Source organism: Entelurus aequoreus, linkage group LG17, assembly GCF_033978785.1.
Source record: "Entelurus aequoreus isolate RoL-2023_Sb linkage group LG17, RoL_Eaeq_v1.1, whole genome shotgun sequence".
In the NCBI taxonomy this organism is placed as follows: domain Eukaryota; kingdom Metazoa; phylum Chordata; class Actinopteri; order Syngnathiformes; family Syngnathidae; genus Entelurus; species Entelurus aequoreus.
In genome coordinates, this window is record NC_084747.1 from 46,364,635 (window position 1) to 46,378,615 (window position 13,981).

Here is a 13,981-nt window from a genome sequence, read left to right on the forward strand (position 1 = left end):
TAAATAAGTAAACACTAGTGCCATTATCTTGACATAATGATATGCACTCGGCATCATGATTTTATTTTTCATGCTTGAAGTAAGAAATGATTACTTTAAAAAAGTAGTGTTATACTTGTGAGTGTTGATGACACAGCTTTGCAACAGTTGATATTCTAGTTTCAAGCATGTTTTACTCAATATAGGTCATCAAATCTCAGCAACAAGCTGTAATATCTTACTGAGATCATTTAGGACCAAAACCCTTAAAACAAGTAAAACACTCGAACATAAAATTTTATGTATGGCTGCGCAAGTCCCGGGATGCCCAAAATGTCCATAACACACCCAGCCGAGTCCCACGGGCAGGGGGGATAAAAGTTGGAAAAGTCGGCAAAAGTCCCAAAAATGTTAAAAATACCTACCCAGGTTCGAGTCCCACAAGTCCTGCCGCCGGCGGGGATGCCCAAAATGTCCAAAACACACCCAGCAAAGTCCCACGGGAAGGCGGGGAGAAAAGTGAGAAAAGTCGGTAAAATGTTCAAAAATCAAACCGGGGTTCGAGTGCCAAGTGGGACTCGAACCTGGGTAGGTATTTAGAACATTTTTGGGACTTTTGCCGACTTTTCCAACTTTTATCCCCCCTTCCCGTGGGACTCGGATGGGTGTGTTATGGACATTTTGGGCATCCCGGGACTTGCGTGGCCAGCGGCGGCACTTGTGGGACTCGAACCTGGGCAGGTATTCTGAACATTTTTGGGGACTTTTGCCGACTTTTCTCACTTTTCTCTCCCAATTCCCGTGGGACTTTGCTGGGTGCGTTTTGGACATTTTTCGCATCCCGGGACTTGTGCGGCCGGCGGCGAGACTCGAGGTACTGCAACCTGCGGAGGTATTTTGGACACAATTGGGACTTTTGACCATTTTGGCCGCCTTTTCCCCTCTTCTTCCCCGCCTTCCTGTGCACCATTGCTGGCTGTCAGTACTTTCAGTCCCTACACTGCAAAAAGTCAGTGTTCAAAAACAAGAAAAAAATACAAAAATGAGGGGTATTTTACTTGAACTAAGCAAAATTATCTGCCAATAGAACAAGACAATTTGGCTTGTCAAGACTTTCCAAAACAAGTAAAATCAGCTAACCTCAATGAACCCAAAAATACCTTAAAATAAGTATATTCTCACTAATAACAAGTGCACTTTTCTTGGTAGAAAAAAAATAGACCTTTTTGCTCAATAAGTTCAAAAATATTCTTAAATAAGTAAACACTAGTGCCATTATCTTGACATAATGATATGCGTCTGGCATCATGATTTTTTTTTTCATGCTCGAAGTAAGAAATTATTACTTTAAAAAAGTAGTTTTATACTTGTGAGTGTTGATGACACAGCTTTGCAACAGTTGATATTCTAGTTTCAAGCATGTTTTACTCAATATAGGTCATCAAATCTCAGCAACAAGCTGTAATATCTTACTGAGATCATTTAGGACCAAAACAAGTAAAACACTCTAACATAAAATCTGCTTAGTGAGAAGAATTATCTTATCAGACAGAAAATAAGCAAATATCACCCTTATTGGAGATATTTCATCTTACTTAGATTTCAGTTTTTGCAGTGTGTTGAAAAGTGTCACTTACCGTGCTGTAAAACAACACCTGACTTTCGCTGCTACTCAGCAGCTGGGTGCTGTTGTATGGGTTAAAAATGATGTAGTTCTGAAAAACAAGTTAGTAGGAAGGATGTGTGAGGCAGAATGAAGTGAGACGTATTGGAACGTACTTGATAACCATATTCAGGGCTGAGCTCAGCGAGCCACAGTGGCTCCTGTGTGTCCTGTGTCCAGTCCCAGATACACACACACTGTGGACAAAAAAAAAGCTTGCTGATTAAGCCTAACTTTATGTCATGTCCACAAACATTTGACACTCGACAAGGCCATGTGACTCACTTGGTCTGTTTCATTCCCGAGTGTCACCAGTTGCTTCGTGTCACCCGAAAATGCTACCGCAATGACTCCCCCGTCGGAATGGCAGTCGAACAAAGTGTGCACAGGAATGCTGTAAAATTTCAATAAAGTTCAATATTAAAAACGTATTCATGATATCCATTATGCAAAAAAAAGATTGCTCTCCAGACCAATGTTCCCTCTAATTGTTCATGTGTGTGAGCAAACGCAAAAACTCCCTGAGCATTCAGTGGAGCCCATGTGAGCAACATCAGACGTGCACACTGTGGCTACACCAGCAGCACACCTGTCCCAAACCTGACAAAATAACAAGTTCCATCTCCATCCATCCATCCATTTCCTACCGCTTGTCCCTTTCGGGGTCTCGGGGGGGTGCTGGAGCCTATCTCAGCTGCATTCGGGCCAACACAGATAGACAGACAACATTCTCTTATTATTATAATCAAATGACAGCAGTCATTTCCATTTCTAATATAAGTGTTTAGGCCCACTTATTTAGGCCCACTTACAATGACAATAACAACAAATATTGTTTTTATGAACTGTGTACTTGTATTGTTTGTTCGGGTGGAGGTCCTGCTTTGGAAATAATTTGTGCCCCTTCCAGACATTGCATTTAGTTCCCATTAAAACATCCACATGTTGCACAATGAGATGTAAGCAGGGGATCATGTGTACATTCCTGCAACTTCCTGTTTGTGAAAAATATATTTGTATTAGTATTTATTTAATATACTAACAGCATTTCATGATTAATATTTATAAATTAAGATTCCTAATAAATGACACGAGAATAAGCACACATTTGATTGGTAAATCATAGTGTAACGACCTGGAATGTCACTTTATGTGTGGTGTTGGAGTTGTCCGACTTTTTGTGTGGCTGTAAACGCATCACTGGCTAAGTGCCATATGTGCATGTGTTGGCGCAAGTGAGAAAGAGCGAGCGGCTGCTGTTGATGTAACAAAGTTGCTTTTGGTCTGGTTTGTACTGCAGAAAATTACCACTTTTGCTAAATATCTTTTTTTAACTAATGTTTTGGTGATGTGTTTATGGCCGACAATAAAGAGTTTTGCTCGGTAAAGTGATGGACGGAATTTATGTCCTCAAAGCGTCTCGACAGACGTTACAATATTTGAACAATGCTGACTCTGTCGTGTCGAAAATTGTTATGCGCTTATTTTTTTATTTGATTTTGTGCGTGGCATAGATTTGCCGTGCGCAGAGGACGCTTGAGCAGTGCGCAATTGCACAGGTGCGCACCTTAGAGGGAACATTGCTCTCATGTGTCCCTGGAGATTGTTTATAAAATTATATCATCTCCAACAATTGCTTCCTCTTCTTTTAAGAGACGTGCTTAAAAAAACGTTCAAAGTTAATAAAAGCAGGCTTTGCTACACATCTTAAAGCGCAACTACTCAGTGGCCTAGTGGTTAGAGTGTCCGCCCTGAGATCGGTAGGTTGTGAGTTCAAACTCCAGCCGAGTCGTACAAAAGACTTTAACTTTAACTTCTCGGAGAGCTTCTTAATACATGTAGCGCTAAATTTGACCAGTCGAGGGCGATAACGCTACACCTTGGGTTGAATTGTGATGAGTCACATTCATTGTGTGCAATGTTTGATGTGAATGTTGGGGGCTGTGTAGCTCAGTTGGCAGAGTGGCTGTGCCAGCAACTTGAGGGTTCCAGGTTCGATCCCCGCTTCCGCCATCCTAGTCACTGCCGTTGTGTCCTTGGGCAAGACACTTTAGCCACCTGCTCCCAGTGCCACCCACACCGGTTTAAATGTAACTTAGCTATTGGGTTTCACTATGTAAAAGCGCTTTGAGTCACTAGAGAAAAGCGCTATATAAATATAATTCACTTCACTTCACAACTGGGAGCTTGGTCAATTATGCATCATCGCGGGGGCCATGGATAATTCATTCATTCCACCAAGGATGCTAAAATAATATCTAAATGGCGGACATTTATTCATGAAAATAGGAAGAAGCTGATGATGATGTGTTTGACGGAAGAGGAGCTCAAAGGAGATACCGTAAAAGTCTGCTCTCCAAGATAAATGCTGTACATTATTATGACCTTACCTTATAAAACTACTGTAGTTGTTAGTAGTAAATTCTATTGTATTATTTTTCAAACAATACTTCTTATTTTAAAGTTTGTTTTTGCTTTTAAAAGACATTTTACATGTTAAAATTGTGGGTGTTTTTAGGGATTAACTAATTAAATTAAATTAAATTAAATTAAATTAAATTAAATTAAATTAAATTAAATTAAATTAAATTAAATTAAATCAAATCAAATCAAATCAAAATAAATTAAATCAAATTAAATTTAATTAAATTTAATTAAATTAAATCAAATTAAATAAAATAAAATTAAATGTAATAAATAAAATAAAATTAAATAAAATTAAATTAAATTAAATTAAATTAAATTAAATTAAATTAAATTAAATTAAATTAAATTAAATTAAATTTAATTTAATAAAATTAGATAAAATTAAATACAATTAAATACAATAAAATTAAATAAAATTAAATACAATTAAATAAAATTAAATAAAATTAAATTTAATTTAAATAAATTAAATTTAACTTAATTTAATTTAATTTAATCGATTTCGATTCATTTCATTGACTGACGTTGACTTAAGATTTTAAGCTATGTTAACTTATGTTTTGGGTTAAAATCTCCATCACAAAACCAGGTAAGCTTTTAAGTTGAGTTACTGCTCTACTCTATTGTGGGACATCTGAGACTTGAACATTATTGGAAAATAGTGTGTTGATATTTGGGACCTTTAAAGAGTTAGAAACATGAACAATATATATAGCTACCCAGAGTACGAATCCCAGATGATTACGGTGCTTTTCAAACTCTGGTCTGCTGTTGCAATCCATCGTCTGTCTTGACTGACGCACAAACACGAAATGGGGTTGCAGTGACCCTAACAATGTCAAGGGTAGAGTGAATTTTATAGACGTATAGCACATGACAAAGATTGTTTTTGTTTTTACCTGAAGTATGTGTTGGGAGTTTGTGGTATAATTGTAGATGATGGCGACATGAGCTCCGGCATAGAGGAACACCAGTTGACTGTGGTCTTGCAGAATGAAGACAGGAAGGGTGGAGTTCACTCCATTGACCCAGTCAAGTGACTGCATGGACAAAAGAGCACATTTAAAATACACATTTTCGTAACAGCATCGTTTTTTGTATCAGTATACGTACCAATGCGTGTGTTCTATTGTGTGTTATCTCCTTGGGGAAAAGGGTTTCACTGGTTGCAGTGTAGACTTGGGACTCCCTGGTTAGTCTTAGTTTGTCAGCTTCACTCTGGGACTGGGGGATGTTTGAGGTCTCCGGGTTCGGTGCTTCCGTCCCCGACATTATGCCTAAAAGCCGAGGAAAGTGTCAATTACTGACATTTCTATCAAAAGTAAAGCTCTTATCAAATAATTAATCTCTATTGAAATGTATAATTTATCAATAAACTTTTAAGCATCTATATCAGTGGTTCTTAACCTTGTTGGAGGTACCGAACCCCACCAGTTTCATATGCGCATTCACTGAATCCTCCTTTTTTTTCAAATTCAAGACAAAGTTATTATATGTTTTTGGTAACACTTTAGTATGGGGATCATATTCTAAGTAACAAAGACTTAATTTAGAGTTTTTTGGACACGAGGGGAACATTATTATTATTAATTTAGAGTTATTTGGTTAGGGTTAGGGTTCGGGTTAGGGTTAGGGTTAGAGGGTTTTGTTTTTGTTTGTTTCATGTTTATTTCGAATATGTAGACAAAACAAAAACAAAACAAATTTTGCAAAAAACAACAAAAAAGCCATTCAAGAATGAATAACAAAAACAATAATAATAATAATAATAATAATAATAATAATAATAGTAATAATAAAAAGCAAAAAGAAACAAGAAATGAAAATAAACAATGTAAACATATCCGAAAAGGAGTGAGAAGAAGTAAAAACTTATGTACTCCCACCCCTCTTATTACTTACTATATGTTTAATAATAATAATAATAATAATAATAGTATATAAAAATGTTATGTTATATAAATACATATACAAATATAAGTATGTACATATATATATATATATCTACAACATACATTTAACAAGTAACTATGAATGTGACACAACAGCGTGTATACATAGTATACATATACATACACATACAAACCTACTGACTCTTAGTGCAGTTCACTATATTCTGTGAACAATATATTTTTGTACATTCTTTTAAAAACATTGATGCTTGGACTTTGCTTATGTTAGGATTAGGGTTAGGGGTTAGGGTTAGGGTTAGGGTTACAATAAGGCCATGCCGAATAAGGCATAATAAGTACTTAATAATGACTAGTTAAGAGCCAATATGTTACTAATTTGCATGTTAATAAGCAACTAATTAATGGTGAATATGTTCCCCATACTAAAGTGTTACCATTGTTTTACTGGTGCACAAAATGAACCGTGCATGAACATCACCTTGTTCAAACAACAAAACCAACACAGTGCATAAACTCACAACAAATTACACACCTGCAAATCAGTCTGACTTCTGCTGTTGTCGTATCCGTAATACACCGATAGCCAGAAGTTTTTATTTACAAGATGAGTCGGGTGTGTTCTGACCTCCGCCGAACCCCTGAACCCGACTCACCGAACCCCTAGGGTTCGATCGAACCCAGGTTAAGAACCACTGATCTATATACAACATAAAGTAGCAAGAAACACGTCAATAATGGATAAAGCAAAACATGTTCGAGACCAAAAATCACTCCATATTCTCTAAAAAATGTGCGGCAGCAGTGGTTAAGGATTTAACTAAAGCATTTGACACAATTAATCACAATATTTTAATCAAAAAACTAGAACGATATGGCATCAGAGGGTTAGCCTTAAACTGGATAAGAAGTTATTTAAGGAACAGGAAACAATATGTGAAGCTTGGCGAACACACATCTACAACGCTAAATATATCCTGTGGTGTACCTCAGGGATCAATACTAGGACCAAAATGATTCAATCTCTACATAAATGACATTGGTAAAGTTACAAAAGATTTAGAGTTAGTATTATTTGCGGACGATACAACTGCGTTTTGTTCAGGAGAGAACACACAGAAGATAATACAAATAATAACAGAAGAAATGAACACATTCAAAAGATGGTTCGACAAAAACAGACTATATTTGAATCTCAGTAAAACTAAAATAATGCTATCTGGTAACAGTATAAATGAAAGTCAAACACAAATACAAATAGACGGAATAGAAATTGAAAGAGTAAATGAAACCAAATTTCTAGGTATAATGATTGATGATAAATTGAACTGGAAATCTCATGTAAAAAATATGCAACATAAAGTAGCAAGAAACAGGTCAATGATGAATAAAGCAAAACTCGTTCCAGACCAAAAATCCCTCCATATTCTCTACTGCTCGCTAGTGTTACCATGTCTGAGTTATTGTGTAGAAATATGGGGAAATAATTACAAAAGTACACTTCATTCATTAACGGTGTTACAAAAAAGATCAGTTAGAATGATACATAATGTTGGATATAGAGAACATACAAACCCTTTATTTATTGAATCAAAAATACTGAAATTTCACAACATAGTGAATTTGCAAACAGCTAAAATTATACACTAAGCAAACTATAACCGGCTACCCAAGAATATACAACAATTCTTCTCAACAAAAGAGGAGAAACATAATCTTTGAGAAAAATTTAATTTAAAACATTTGTACGCACGCACTTAAGACAGTGGTTCTTAACCTGGGTTCGGTGAGTCGGGCTCAGGGGTTCGGCAGAGGTCAAGACACACCCGACTCAAAACTAAAACTAAAAACTTCTCCCTATCGATGTATTACGGATACGGCAACAGCAGAAGTCACACTGATTTGCAGGTGTGTATTTTGTTGTGAGTTTATGCACGGTTCATTTTGGGCACCAGTAATAAAACATGGTAACACTTTAGTATGGGAAACATATTCACCATTAATTAGTTGCTTATTAACATGCAAATTAGTAACATATTGGCTCTTAACTAGTCATTATTAATTACTTATTAATGCCTTATTCTGTATGGCCTTATTATAACCCTAACCCTCTAACCCTGGCCCTAACCCTCTAACCCTAACCAAATAACTCTAAATTAAGTCTTTATTACTTAGAATATGTTCCCCTAGTGTCCAAATAACTCTAAATTAAGTCTTTGTTACTTAGAATATGTTCCCCATACTAAAGTGTTACAGAAAGCATATAACTTTGTCTTGAATTTGACATATATATATATATATATATATATATATATATATATATATATATATATATATATATATATATATATATATATATATATATATATATATATATATATATATATATATATATATATATATATATATATTTTTTTTTTTTTATTTTTTTATTTTTTTCACTAAAGAAGGGTTCGGTGAATGCGCATATGAAACTGGTGGGGTTCTGTACCTCCAACAAGGTTAAGAACCACTGACTTAATAAACAATATGTGGAATTAAATTATGGATTGGATTAAGCAAAGAAATCAAACAATGTACTAAAATAATCCACTTCAAGAAACACTTCAAACTTAAAGTGTTTACAAAGTACAAAGAAGAAGATAAACATTCTGAATTTATCTCATCCATCCATTCATTTTCAAGATAATCTTACTCATCTCACCATATGAAATATAACTTACTTCACCAAGTATTATTTATTTATTTTTATTGTTATTAATTATGGAGTATATTGTGAATAAATTGAGAACAGGAAGTGAAGAAAAGTTTTAGCAACTGCTTTGTAAAGGAAAAGGGGTAGGATTAAATAAGCTCTGCTTCTTCCTACTCCTTTTTGAACATGTTGAATAGAGAAACTGTAAATTGTGATGTATCATGTTGTACGCATGCATGTTCTAAATAAATCTCTATAGTGATAGCTACACTGTAAAAAAAATTCTGTAAAAAAAACGGTCATCTACTGGCAGCTACGGCTGCCAAACGAAAACCATAAAATTAAAGTAAAACATTGTAAACCAAATAATGATCAAAAACATTATATTTACAGAAATTTTCATGAAACGTTTTGCGGAAAAATATCGTAATTTTACAGATTTTTACTAAATTATTACGATCAAGCACCTTTAATGAAGTGACAATGCTGGCAGTTCCACAGAAAAATACCATTATTTTAACGTTTTTTTCTGAATTGTTAAAATCAACCACCTTTAATAAAGTGACGATGCAAACAGTTCTGCAGAAAAATACCTTTATTCTACGTTAGATTGTTAGTATGGACATAGACTTTTATATAACAAGCTACATATTTAATGAAAGATAATTACTGTAATTTTACATGAATTTGAAAGTAATTTAAGAAAACAGAAAATGCTATGTATAATTAATTGGGTATTTTTCTGTAAAAAAAAAAGGAAATATACATAGTTTGTCATTACTGGCATATTACTTGAAATAACAGGCGGATTGTTTATTTACAGATAATGTCTTCAATTCTACAGTCTTATAAACTATTTTTTTAAAAAAGAAAAATTACAGTAGAAATTTAGAGTAAATTAGCCATAAAAATAGGATTTTTTTTTTTACAGTGTACCTTGGCGAGTTCAATAATATGCTTGTATTGCGTCTAATAGGGATTTTAGATTTTTTAGTTTTTCATTTTCTTCAACTGATTGGCTTGAACACAAAGGTTTCGTCAACATCATACATTATATATTATGTGATCCTTTTTTAATTTGATATTTAAATATTAATGAAGTTCATTCCTACATAACCTTACCTGTGCATGCAAGCTCCTGCAACTTATAGTTGACAAACTGTACACTTCTGTTGTCAAGTCCTTTGTTTACCGTTGCCTGGCGACCGTATTGAGCGAAACGAATTTGGCTGGTAGTTTCAAACTAAAAGCACGCCTGTTTGCAACTGCACTTGACTCTCCCAACCCTTGCAATTTTACTAAAATAAGAGGCTTTCGGTTTTATTGGATGTGATAGTTAAATGTTTATGAACATGTGGATTTGGGAAGTAAAGTTGGAGCAGGTGATGGTTTTGCCAATATATGTTGCAACAATACTTTATTGTGGAAAACCATTGTTTTACGTTACAGTACTTCTATCCATAGACATCTTATAAGGGTACGCAGCATGGAGCGCTACTGCTACAGGCGCTGACGAGACGCGGGGCCGCCATCTTGGAGTGGTGATCCGCTCCACTCAGTGCAATTCATTTGGCAGGAGCAATGAACTGTCAGCGCATTTAATTCATTTTACCTCACTGAATACCACTGATTTTCACGCGTTTTTTTGTCATACGTGTAGCTATGATAAAGGACACATGTTTTAGTATTAATAGTTTGCTTAACAGTAATAGAATATTCTTATATGCTATAAGTGACCAGACGTCCGAGATCAAAACTGGGAATATAATCCCAGAGAAGGGGGGAAAAAAACGGTCAGCTATTTTTAAATTCAAGAAAAAATATGATGAGGTTATATATACATGCGTATATCCTACATAAACAATGTAAGAATACATTATATATCTATATATCTTAGGGACCGATAGACTGTATCTCTGAGAGTTTATTCTGTCTTGATACTTTGTATTGATATTTTGTTCTACATTCTTCCCTTAAATGATAATGTTTACAGTGATTGTTTTATATGTATTTTTTATGTATGTCGCTTTGGATAAAAGCGTCTGCCAAACACTTCAACATAAACATATATAAACACCTGAAAGTCTTTATATCAGCTAAAACCACCTATCTGTTTCACTGGATTCAGAATAAAACCAAATTCTGTCTTACCCAACAATGTTACTATTTGAATATTGTTACGTGAAGACTTATTCCTGGTTATAATTATACTGTTAAGAAAGTATTGTCTTACACTTTGCCTAAAATGGTCGTACTCTTGTTTGCTAGCGGCTACGATTTCAGTACTATTGAAGATCTTTGCCCCTTATCAACTCTGTGGTAATATTATTTTCACAAAATACAACTAATAGTACGTTAATTTTAATTCTTACTTGTGAGAAGTAATCCCCCGATTCCTATCATTTGAGCAGGAAAACGCTGTACAACACATGTCAACTGTCAGTTTAGGCTGCTCGCCGGCTCCTCATCACCACTTCAAGATGGCGGCCCAATTTCTCGCGTCACAGCAGCCAACTCTGCGTCTACTTATAAGATGTCTATGCTTCTATCCATGTGACTTTCGGTGTTGGCTACTGAAAGTCGCCATTTCTGTTTCGGGTTATCCTACTTTTGACGTTTATTGTTTAAGCCATTTTTTTCCGTTTTAGTCAATTTTATCGTGTAAGGATTGCCACTATGTATGGAGTTGTGGAAAAGTAAAAAAAATATTTAAAGAACACAGCCGTAAGGATGCCGGAAGTTATTATGGCGCTTCCTCACTGCATTTGACAGGTGAGTAGTACTTTTGCTGGGTTTAAAAACTCTACCACGACTTTATTTATGTCATTGAGACACTTATTGAGACACTTCTAAGGCTCTGATGTTTTGGTTACGACTTTTTACGGCGTGAGCTGGTACTTATGTCACTCCGCTCAGATGACCGTCAGCTGCTACCTGTTGGATGCTAGCTGGAATAGCTAACTCTAGCTTTAAAAAAAGACACCTGCTAAAAGAAAACCTGAGAAAAACGTGTATGTTTTGTCAAAATCGTAACATTGGTTTGAAGTCATTTATTTAGTTATGTTTGAGGGATAGTGAGGTAGTTGTTAAACTTGGAAAAAATGAGGATCTAGCCACCGCCTTCCATTCATTTTCGGTGACAAATATACATACATACAGTACATACATACATACATACATACATACATACATACATACATACATGTACATATGCATACGTGTACATATCTGGTAATGGGTACATTCGCACCCACCTGCACAAATGTACTTCAAAATGTAACAATCAAAATAAATATGCCTTTTTTTTGTTGTTTACTAGGGCATGCATATATAATATGCATTAGTTTGACCATTTAAAATCAATCGATTAAAAGGAGATGCTTGGAAATAGCATAAAAATGCCCCAAAAACTTGGAAAAACGCGATTCATAGCGTTACTTCTTGGTGTAACCATCATGAGCGTTCTGTCCAGGTATATTTCTTTTATATTTTGATAAATCATCATATTTATGTATTACTAAATTTAAATAGGTATTGATCATTTTTTAAGCTGTGTGTATTTGATTTCAGTTTGCTTTTGACATCTTATTTAGAATTGTAGTTGAAACTTTTACAACCTTGTGTTGCGCTCATGATGGCGTAACCAAACTAGATTTCATTTAATGATCTTATTTTGAATATTTATTCCCTGTTTTACATTTAGTATATTTAAATATTCATTTATAAACATTGAATACATTTCAAATAATAAAATGCAATTGCCTTCATCTTATAGGGTAATGTTTAGTTACACCAAGTCATGAGCGTAACACTAAGCTTCATCACTTTGACTTGTAATATCTCTAATTCTGGTGGTGTTTTATGCTTTTTTTCTTTACTTACTATACATAGAATACAATAAAGTCCCATATAAAATTATGTTTCTAGAAATACTTTAATTTTGCCTTTGAAAGTAACACTCCAATGTCCATTAGTGGAGCTGTACACCTATACTTGTTAAAGAAAACCGATGCTTGGTAAAAAAAAATTAAAAAAAGACTACTTAGGCCTATAACGCTACTGTATTGTAATATTGGTCATTAAGGTGGTACTTGGAGAGCCAAGTTTTTTCTGATTTGGTACTTGGTGAAAAAAGTTTGAGAGCCACTAATCTAGATCAACAATATCATTTTCTCATGTGGCTGGACAGGAAAAAATGCTATATTCACTATTTTAAAGTTATTCGTCCACTCTAAGATTAATCCTAAAAAAAAGGGTGCTGATGTGGCAGTAGTGGAAGATCATAACACTTAATTAGGGGTCCAATCGTAGTCGTATTGCGCTGTTATCATCCCATATGCTTCTCTCATTCACGAGTGGGCATATTTTCTGACCAATTTTTTATTTTTTTTTACAGCGCTTGTCGTATAGAACACGTCTGTGCTGGAGCCTATCCCAGCTTAGTCCTGGCAAGAGGCCTGGACTGGTCACCAGTCAATTCCATGGCACAAGTAGACCAGCAGCCATCCGCATTTATACTTTAAGGCTAATTTCCAAAGTCTGCAGCAGGGCTGCACGATTCTGCGAATAATAAATCACATTTTTTTGTAAATAACTAAGATGGCTATTTATTACACTTTTTTTCCCCAATATGTTAGTGTTATGAATAGACTCCTTGTTGTCTCGCGCTGTTTTCACCCTCAGGGAACTGAGGCTTTTTTTGGTACATTTTTGCTGCTTTTTGACCATTTTTGTTGTGTTACTCCATTTACATGATTTTTCCTAACAGGGATTTCTTTCATGGAGATTTTTTTTTTATGTCTATGCCTAATTATTTCACAGGCGTACAACACACTGGCAGTTATTCAACAATACCCCAAAGCCAAACAGGACATACAAAGTCCTTCATTTTTTAATGGGCAAAAAAACATTTTTGGATTAATTTTTTTGCTACTTATTTTAATCCCAAATCTTTCAATGAACTTCAGCCCTAAACAAAAATACCAAACATCTAATGGTTTTTATTCTTTATTTTAACCATTTAAAGGCCTTTTGATCAAATGATGTCACAGTTGTCAATTAGTATAATTTTGCATAGCGTATGTTAATTTACTCATTTAAACCTGTGACTATCTGAACAAAAACGCCTTCAAAGGAGTAAAAAAAAATTTGTTGTAATAAAAAAAGTTTAAAAAATAATTTTTTTACGCCCTTCAAAGAGATAAGGCCTTTTTATGTCCTGTTTGGCTTTGAAGGTAACCACCTACCTTAGTTTTCGGACTATAAGTCGCACTGGCCGAAAATGCACAATAAAGAAGCAAAAAAACA

General features: G+C 34.7%; 2 protein-coding genes across 3 annotated transcripts in view; one reads left to right on the forward strand and one right to left on the reverse strand.

Annotated features, from left to right (window-relative positions):
* Positions 1-11,138, reverse strand: part of cfap251 (cilia and flagella associated protein 251) — a 34,149-nt gene extending 23,011 nt beyond the window's left edge. Inside the window, exons 1-7 of one of the 2 annotated variants that reach the window (XM_062024277.1) lie at positions 11,047-11,138; positions 5,183-5,346; positions 4,969-5,109; positions 4,789-4,898; positions 1,928-2,036; positions 1,759-1,839; positions 1,617-1,694 (exon numbers count right to left, since the gene is read on the reverse strand). In XM_062024277.1, the coding sequence (XP_061880261.1) occupies positions 1,617-1,694; positions 1,759-1,839; positions 1,928-2,036; positions 4,789-4,898; positions 4,969-5,109; positions 5,183-5,346; positions 11,047-11,077 (714 nt within the window). In that variant the 5' untranslated portion in view covers positions 11,078-11,138. Of the gene's footprint in view, positions 1-1,616; positions 1,695-1,758; positions 1,840-1,927; positions 2,037-4,788; positions 4,899-4,968; positions 5,110-5,182; positions 5,347-9,796; positions 9,843-11,046 lie in introns of those variants that run through there. The other variant, XM_062024278.1, reaches the window with a different exon arrangement.
* Positions 11,139-11,218: 80 nt separating this feature from the next.
* The window catches only part of LOC133632044 (rab5 GDP/GTP exchange factor-like), a 15,099-nt gene continuing 12,336 nt past the window's right edge, over positions 11,219-13,981 (forward strand). The window contains exon 1 of the mRNA XM_062024279.1: positions 11,219-11,446. The gene's annotated coding sequence lies outside the window, so the exon portion shown is untranslated. The remainder of the gene's footprint in view (positions 11,447-13,981) is intronic.